This window comes from Nannobrachium achirus, assembly GCF_963921795.1.
Source record: "Nannobrachium achirus genome assembly, chromosome: 11".
Classification (NCBI taxonomy): domain Eukaryota; kingdom Metazoa; phylum Chordata; class Actinopteri; order Myctophiformes; family Myctophidae; genus Nannobrachium; species Nannobrachium achirus.
This window is the reverse complement of record NC_137820.1, coordinates 3011909-3021619: the sequence shown is the minus strand read 5'-3', so window position 1 is coordinate 3021619 and position 9711 is coordinate 3011909. Positions and strand designations below refer to the sequence as shown.

At 45.4% G+C, this 9711-nt stretch overlaps 1 protein-coding gene across 1 annotated transcript; it reads left to right on the top strand.

Annotated features, from left to right (window-relative positions):
• Positions 1–1214: 1214 nt before the first annotated feature.
• LOC308293645 (transmembrane protein 178B-like) lies at positions 1215–8844 on the top strand (the record flags this gene model as incomplete). The annotated part of the gene is made up of 5 exons (XM_080736240.1): positions 1215–1451; positions 1587–1734; positions 5361–5474; positions 8108–8245; positions 8567–8844. 5 exons carry the CDS (start codon positions 1215–1217, stop codon positions 8842–8844), a joined length of 915 nt encoding a protein of 304 aa, XP_080592366.1.
• Between the last annotated feature and the right edge of the window lie 867 nt (positions 8845–9711).

Genomic DNA, 9711 nt, shown 5'->3' with positions numbered 1-9711 from the left:
ACAAAACTTCTCTTCTTCTCCTCACTTTCTCCTCTGCTAGCTCTCTCCCTCCCCCTACTGCTAGGCAGAAGAACTTCTTTTGTCTTACAATATTGTAATACAAATGTATTTAATACATTTTGATAGCATAACAAAATATAGACTATATTATTAAAATACATATAGGCCTATGATAGTCTTCATCCAAGGCTACAACTAGATAGATAGAGAGAGAGAGAGAGAGAGAGAGAGAGAGAGAGAGAGAGAGAGAGAGAGAGAGAAAAGGAACATTTCTATTTAACAACGAACGAGGTGCCCACTCTTCCTTGGTGCCAACCTATCCTGCTCAGTTTAAAATGAGACACTCAGTCTGTGTTTCCCAGACAGACAGACAGACAGACAGACAGACAGACAGACAGACAGACAGACAGACAGACAGACAGACAGGAAATCGCATCAGTGGAGTGGAGTGAATCAATCAACAGAAGATTGATTGATTGATTGATTGATTGATTGATTGATTGATTGATTGATTGATTGAAGACTTTATTAGATGTTTGCATATAGAAAAAAAGTACAGTTTCATGACGGTAAAGTTCACTGGTACAAGGTCAACTAAAAGGAGATCCTAGGAAAGCACTTGGCTTATTTACACAGGAAACCATTGAAGTATCTCATATAACATTGAATGACAGACGGATAGAACACAGTACTATGCAGGCTAGATACATCAGAATAAAATAAAATAAAAAAGAGACAAAAAAAAACAGTGCAAAAAGCATACAGTAGATAAAAGAAGGGTTGGCTAAGTTTGTTATTGCCAGTTGCGAATGGCTGCCACCTGGAAGTGGTTTTTCAGGGCGATTTTAAAGGATGCTAGGGAACCACAAGATATGATATTTATAAGGCATTGTGGATGATGTTCACTTCAGCTCTATTTAAACCACCACTGACTACATGCAGTCCAGTCTCCATTCATTGATAATAATAATAATAATGATCTTTAATTAATAAAACCAGTGACGGGGCTCTGCTGTCCCGTTGCAACCCACCGACCAACCGACCAACCCCCCCCCCCCCCCCCCCCCCCCCCCCAGCATCCCCTCCTCCTCCCCGGCCGGTCAGGCAGCATCAGCACCACCCCTCCCTCCCTCCATCCCTCCTCCTCCCTCCATCCCTCCCTCCTCCTCCTCCTCCTCCTCCTCCTCCTCCTCCATCCCTCCATCCATGGCAACATGGCCGCCATGCGGGCTCTGACGGCGGCCGGTCTGTCTCTGGCGCTGTGCGCGCTGGCTCTGATCTGCGTGGCCATCGGCACGGACCACTGGTACGAGACGGACGCGCGGCGGCACCGCGAGCGCTGCCGGACCTACAGCAACACGCACAACCGCAGGAACAACCACAACCACAACCACAACAACCAGGACCCAGGGTACATCTACATCAGCAGCAGCAGCCTGCCGCTGCGCCAGGCCGGGAATGGGAAGACTAATAAGCCCGGGTTTGGGATGCCCAAGCCCGGGGATCAGAGCGAAGGAGGCTCCGCGCCGCTGCTGCTCCTCCGAACCAGACGGCACTCCGACGCGCTTCCCCCGGCCGGGCTGCAGCGGGGCTCCGCGGCCCCGCCGCTCCATCACTCCGCCGCCCCGCTGGAGTCCCTGTGCGGCCGGCAGTTCAACTCCACCGCGGCGGGGCTGTGGAGGAAGTGTCACCGGGAGGGCTTCGAACTGGAGACCGAGGATCTGATCTTTAAAGGTGGACACGATATGGGTCTTATGATGTGTTAAAGAACAATAACAATATACATAGCCTACAAATGTTAAAGAGACTAAAATAAGACTAATAAGAATGTCTTATTTTAACCACTTAAAACCTCTATCGTTAGTTGGACTGTTTCCCCCCATTTACACCAAATCTATTCTGCCAAAAATAAATACAAATAGGCAATCTACAAGCTCACAACAGTCGCGTTGCAATGCATTGCAGAGCTTGCAGATCAACATTTCTTTTTTGGCTAGTGTCCCCCCCATAGATTTGGTGTTGACAGTGCTTTAGTGTGTGTGTGTGTGTGTGTGTGTGTGTGTGTGTGTGTGTGTGTGTGTGTGTGTGTGTGTGTGTGTGTGTGTGTGTGTGTGTGTGTGTGTGGGTCCAGACAGACTGAGGCTGTTTACGTTGTGTTTTGATAACAACAGACAGAGCGCTGTCCGTGGTGCTGATCTGGGCCTGCATGCAGCATCATGTTATACAACACCTCCTGTGCATGTTATGTTACTGACATCCTACTGTATGTCTACTGTAGGCCTGTTATGTTACTGACATCCTACTGTCTACTGTAGGCCTGTTATGTTACTGACATCCTACTGTCTACTGTAGGCCTGTTATGTTACTGACATCCTACTGTATGTCTACTGTAGGCCTGTTATGTTACTGACATCCTACTGTATGTCTACTGTAGGCCTGTTATGTTACTGACACCCTACTGTATGTCTACTGTAGGCCTGTTATGTTACTGACATCCTACTGTATGTCTACTGTAGGCCTGTTATGTTACTGACATCCTACAGTATGTCTACAGTAGGCCTGTTGTGTTACTGACATCCTACTGTATGTCTACAGTAGGCCTGTTGTGTTACTGTCATCCTACTGTATGTCTACTGTAGGCCTGTTGTGTTACTGTCATCCTACTGTATGTCTACAGTAGGCCTGTTATGTTACTGACATCCTACTGTATGTCTACTGTAGGCCTTATGTTACTGACATCCTACTGTATGTCTACTGTAGGCCTGTTGTGTTACTGTCATCCTACTGTATGTCTACTGTAGGCCTGTTATGTTACTGACATCCTACTGTATGTCTACTGTAGGCCTGTTATGTTACTGACATCCTACTGTATGTCTACTGTAGGCCTGTTGTGTTACTGACATCCTACTGTATGTCTACTGTAGGCCTGTTATGTTACTGACATCCTACTGTATGTCTACAGTAGGCCTGTTATGTTACTGACATCCTACTGTATGTCTACTGTAGGCCTGTTGTGTTACTGACATCCTACTGTATGTCTACTGTAGGCCTGTTATGTTACTGACATCCTACTGTCTACTGTAGGCCTGTTGTGTTACTGACATCCTACTGTATGTCTACTGTAGGCCTGTTATGTTACTGTCATCCTACTGTATGTCTACTGTAGGCCTGTTATGTTACTGACATCCTACTGTATGTCTACTGTAGGCCTGTTGTGTTACTGACATCCTACTGTATGTCTACTGTAGGCCTGTTATGTTACTGACATCCTACTGTATGTCTACTGTAGGCCTGTTATGTTACTGACATCCTACTGTATGTCTACTGTAGGCCTGCATGCATGCAGCAACACAGCACAGCAGCATCGTTATTATACAACACCTGCTGTGCATGTTGGCAAACAATGAAGCTACATGGAATCTATGACGAGGTAGAGGGGGTCCTTGCTTCATCTCTCTCTCTAGGGGTCCTTGGCCTGAAAACGTCAAAGACCCCTGCTATAACAGAGAGAGAGAGAGAGAGAGAGAGAGAGAGATGCTATAGGTTCATTGTTCACCTGCTATCCTATAGTTTACTGTACAGTGTTATTTAGATCTAGATAGCATTCTGTACAGTTTAAACTTGGGAAACAGTGATTTAGATCAGGACCCCCCACCCTGACTAAGAGTTGAGGCATTACATTTTGTATAACACGGTTCTATTGTGAAAATAGAAGATATACATGCTCACAACGCCTTGCGTTGCGAGGCGTTGTGAGCATGTAGATCTGCTATTTTCACAAGCCTCAGCCTCTAATATTTGACAATTTGGCCATTGTTTAATTTGTCATTTCAGAGGTATTAAAAGGTCCTTAAATTGTCACTTTAGAAATGTGCAGATACCCTCTATACACTTAAACTGTATGTTGGTTTGTTTACTGTTGAGTGAGAAAACAACGTTGCACATTAAGTTAATCATCTGGGGACCCTCCAAAATAATTTGGCGACCCCCCTGGGGGTCCCGACCCACAGGTTGAGAACCACTGATTTAGATAGTATGTTCTATAGACGCTAGGTTCATTGTTAACCTGCCATCCCATAGTTCAGGGGTAGGCAACCATAGTCACTGTGCCAACATTGGTGGCACAGGGGAGGGTGATGACTGGCACACTGGCAGAAGTGTGAGAGAGAGGATTCATATTTTAACATCAAATATTGTTTTAAACTCGGTCAATTGTATTAAGGCACCCAATTTGCAGCGAATTACATCCTGCACATATAATTCTACATTCATTAAACAATGTCCTGCCAATCAAAACATTTCAGAATTGTGATGGGGTGTCATTCAAATGTTGACATGGCACACTTACTATCTAGAGAATAAATCTATAAAAAAAAAGTAATAACAACTTTATTAAGAGAGAGAGTAGAGTTAGGTGGGAAAGCAAGTCTAAAAAGGTGCGTTTATTGAGGGAGGTTTTGAATACAGCAAGGGTTGGGGCGGCTTTTATGTGAGGTGGGAGTGGGTTCCACCGCTCATGGGTTCTGCACTCGCTTGATTGTATCTTTTTTCTGTTGTTGTTGTTGTTGTTGTTGTTATCGCTGCTGCATTGTCTGAAGGAAGCCAAACAAGGAATACGTTGTACTCGTATTTACCTGTAGGCTTCACACACGATGATGCAATGAAGTACATCCTCCAACCTTGAGCCTAATCCTGAACTGAGTGAACATACAGGCATGACCCACTATGTTACCTGACAACAGTTCATGTTTACTCTGCTTATATTGTGATCTCACACTCACAAGCCTCTCTGAGTAAGAGAGCCTCTGCTAGATAAATGTCTTTCTTACGTCATACATGGGCAACTGGCGGCCCGGGGGCCACATGTGACCAGCCCCTTTCACTTAATGCGGCCCGCAGGTTAATATTGGAATACTGATATATTATTGATTTCAGCTGTTACAATTCCAAACATGCAAACCTGACCCGCTTTAACTAATTCAGTCTATATTAGTAGTTGAATGACTAGTATAGTAGTAATAAAATGTGAAGTCTTTTTTTTGTTCAATTTATTTGTATTTAAGTTCATAAAGTTAACATAAGTATAACTAAATGCATTTGAAATGAAATCAAAATGTTACATTTCAGGATTCCAGTTAAAACATAACAAAAGATAATTCAGGATTCCAATTCAAAAGTAGCAAAAAATAGCAGATCTAAAAGCTCAATTGAGCTTGTAGATCGGCTATTTGTTTGCTGCTCTTACTGGAGATGAGAGGTTTTAGCTCGACTAGTAATATGCAATGTGGCCCTCTGGAATGAATGGGGACATATAGTGGCCCTCTCCATCATCTAAGTTGTCTCTCTGTCTCCCTCCTCAGGTCTGGTCCAGCGCTGCACGCCCATAAAGTACTACTACACCTCTTCCTCCCTGCCCAGGAACCTCCCCTCCGAGCTGACCAAGACCATCCGCCAGGACCAGTGGCACGCGCTGCGTAAGTTCTATTACAAACACTACGGTAGGACCAGTGAGTTCTATTACAAACAATACGGTAGGACCAGTGAGTTCTATTACAAACACTATGGTAGGACCAGTGAGTTCTATTACAAACACTATGGTAGGACCAGTAAGTTCTATTACAAACACTATGGTAGGACCAGTGAGTTCTATTACAAACACTACGGTAGGACCAGTGAGTTCTATTACAAACACTATGGTAGGACCAGTGAGTTCTATTACAAACACTACGGTAGGACCAGTGAGTTCTATTACAAACACTATGGTAGGACCAGTGGCACGCGCTGCGTAAGTTCTATTACAAACACTATGAATGGTAGGACCAGTGAGTTCTATTACAAACAATACGGTAGGACCAGTGAGTTCTATTACAAACAATACGGTAGGACCAGTGAGTTCTATTACAAACAATACGGTAGGACCAGTGAGTTCTATTACAAACAATACGGTAGGACCAGTGAGTTCTATTACAAACACTATGGTAGGACCAGTAAGTTCTATTACAAACAATACGGTAGGACCAGTAAGTTCTATTACAAACACTATGAATGGTAGGACCAGTGAGTTCTATTACAAACAATACGGTAGGACCAGTGAGTTCTATTACAAACAATACGGTAGGACCAGTAAGTTATATTACAAACAATACGGTAGGACCAGTAAGTTCTATTACAAACAATACGGTAGGACCAGTGAGTTCTATTACAAACACTATGGTAGGACCAGTGAGTTCTATTACAAACACTATGGTAGGACCAGTGGCACGCGCTGCGTACATTCTATTACAAACACTATGATAGGACCAGTGAGTTCTATTACAAACACTATGGTAGGACCAGTGAGTTCTATTACAAACACTACGGTAGGACCAGTGGCACGCGCTGCGTAAGTTCTACATCGTCTCCTAAATACATTAATGGCCTAAAAGTTTTTTTGTTTTGTTTTGTTGGAAAAGTATTGCAGAAAATCTTGTTTTGGATAACTCTAACCGAGCAGTAGGTGATATTTATCTGTTGTTGATAATCATACATGTTGTGCTGGCTATGTTGGTGTGTTCATTATCTGCAGCCTACCAGGCTGTAGATTCTGAACATTTATATATTATAATGACGGTCATGAATGAACGGATCTTTATGGTGAACGAAATCAAACAGATTTCCATCCCGAAAAGACCCGTTCAACCGTTCACGGTGTTCAGTTGCAAATGCGACGAGAGAGACGGTTCATTCACTGTTCCTCTAATCCTCTTTCCTCATTGTGTGAGCTCAAGAGAAAGACAGACCGACCGTTCTTGGGGGTGGGGGGGTGGGACCTACAGTTACGGAGCAGCGGAGCTCCGAACGCAAGTTGAGGTGGAAGAGTTGTGACTTGTGACTGATTGAGACCGACTGAGTGCGAACAAAGCGTGAATACTGAATAGGCTACCTACGACAAAGAAGAAGGCTGTCTGTGTCAGGCAGTGGGAGGCCAGTGGGGAACTTGACTGCAGACTGCTGACTGATTGACTGAATACTTTATTAAGTTTGCAAAAAAGCAGATGTACAGTTCTATACAAAAGGAAGCTAAAAGATAAACCATAGAAAGCACTATAGCATTAATCTATCTTACACAAGTATTTAACACTTCTCAGCTCATACTGTACAATGGACCATTGAGCCGGCGTTATGTTAATTCATGAAGTGTGAACGTAATGTGATAGGCCACCTCCGACTCCGAGGTCCGACTTGGTCAAGTCTACTCTAATTTGACTGTAGCCATCTCTTTAAGCAAAACAACAACAACATCACGATTAGCGTTTAGAAACACCCTGGTCATATTAATAAAACTAAATAGGAGTGACTGGAACATGCCATTGGAAATAAAAAGACAGAAAATGACAGAAGCACAGTAGCCTACATTATTAATATTATTAATATAATATTAATATTATTATTATTAATTGTATTATTCTTGTTATCGGGGCAGGAACAGAAGAATCATTGTTATTACTTTTAGGTTTAGGCCTAATGATAAAACAAAAGAACCTCTGTGATCTTCAGAAAATATAGGAGTAGATTTTTATTCTTTTAGGGTGCAGGGCACTGCAGGGAAAAGTGACGTTTCCATGTCAATACATAATCTTCGTCAGGTCACTTTCACTATAGATAGGCAGGCCAGGCATGCAGAGTCTGTCATCTGACCGAAACAGTCAGGCAGAGAGGAGAGAGGTGTGTGCTTGAATGCTTGTGCTTAGTTGACTGACTGACTGACTGACTGACTGACTGACTGACTGAGAAGGAAAGAGGACGCGAGAGGCCTTATCGGTCACAGCTCTGAGCAAGTGCTCTGATGTGACAGATTGAACGATCATGACTGAATCTATCTTGTGAACGAATGAACTGTGATTTGGTTCACGGAAATGAACGATTCTTCCCACCACTAAACCATGGTGATGTGTTTCAGACCTCCAGAGGATGGGATGGTAACCATGGTGATGTGTTTCAGACCTCCAGAGGATGGGATGGTAACCATGGTGATGTGTTTCAGACCTCCAGAGGATGGGATGGTAACCATGGTGATGTGTTTCAGATCTCCAGAGGATGGGATGGTAACCATGGTGATGTGTTTCAGATCTCCAGAGGATGACGGCCAGCTTCGTGGGCATGGCGGTGGCCATCATCCTGTTCGGATGGCTCATAGGTGTCCTGGGCTGCCTGAAGGACCATGACCTCATGCAGTATGTGGCCGGGCTGCTCTTCCTCATGGGAGGTGAGGAGCCCAGAAAGACTTGTGATCTCCGTTTTTCCCTAAACTTAACCCAAACCAAAGTCTGTGACCCTAAGCTAGATGCAGAATAGATATTTCACGGCGACACCGGGCCGTGGCGGTCGGCCGCGGTTAGGATTTTTGTTTCGTGACCGAATGTAAACAAACTGTTTACCGATTACAAATCGGCAGATTACACAACATGCACACGCACATGGCTTCCAGGGCTCTTCAAAATAAAGCGTAAGTGAATGGTGACACTCTATAGCCAAATAATTACCAAAATAATGGCATAAATGTGTGTCTCTCTGTCTCTCCATCTAGGAACGTGCTGCATCATCTCGCTGTGCACCTGCGTGGCGGGCATCAACTTCGAGCTGTCGCGCTACCCTCGCCACGTCTACGGCATCCCGGAGGACATCGGCCACGGCTACGGCTGGTCCATGTTCTGTGCCTGGGGCGGCCTGGGCTTCACCCTGCTGGCCGGGTTCCTGTGCACGCTGGCGCCCTCCCTGTACCCGCCCCTTCCCCCGCCCACCCCCACCCCGCTGGCGGCGGTGGCGACACACAAACACCAGCGGCACGAGAACGGGAGCGTCTGACGGGCGGGCAGACGGCCGTGTCGTGGGGCATGGAGCAGCGGCGCCGCCCACCATAGACAGAGAGAGGTAGACTCTGGGGCGTACAGGATGTACAGTATGGATATCTGGGGCATACAGTATGGATATCGCGGGACTCGGCGACCACCGGTTGTTTCCCGGTCGTTTCCCACTTCTTCCACGTGGGTCCCACACATACGGAAGTCGGTATAGGCCTATCAGAGGCAGGTGGGGGCGGGTCTTTTCTTACGCAGCCTCTAAGAACAGCTGAGCTGCGCAACATCATGAACTGGATGGAAGCATCATGCCAATAAAGCTCTGTTGAATTGAATTGATAAGTCCCGGGAAAAGACGATCTGTGATTGGCCAGTAGTCACTTTGACTGACAGCGTGGTCTCCAGCACCCTGGACGTCCAGCCTCCGGTTGTTGCTCGTCGCTCCAATGAACTGCAGCAGAGGATGAGGAGTCTAGCTGTTTATATCTGTGGTGCCCACACCTCTTCACCTCCAGAGATATACTTTTAGGCTGCATTCACACTAAAGAGTGATATACCCTTTCCTTGTCCTATAGGGGAATGAGGGGGGGAGAGTGGAATCCAATTATTCCCTATGGAAGTCACATGGTTCATGCCTCTTCCAAGACTCTTGGGGTGGGGCGTTGTCGCTTTAAGCCAAGAGGCTTGGAAGAGGCATGCAACCATGTTCCACTCTCCCCCCCATCCCCCAAGGTGAGTGAAAAGTTATATCACCCAAATGTCTGTAGGGAGCCTTAAAATGACCAGCTCAACATGATCTGATTCTGTTTGGAAGTGGTGGGTTTTGCTACTGACTCTTGAAAACAAAGCATTGCGTACTTCTGGATGCCAATCA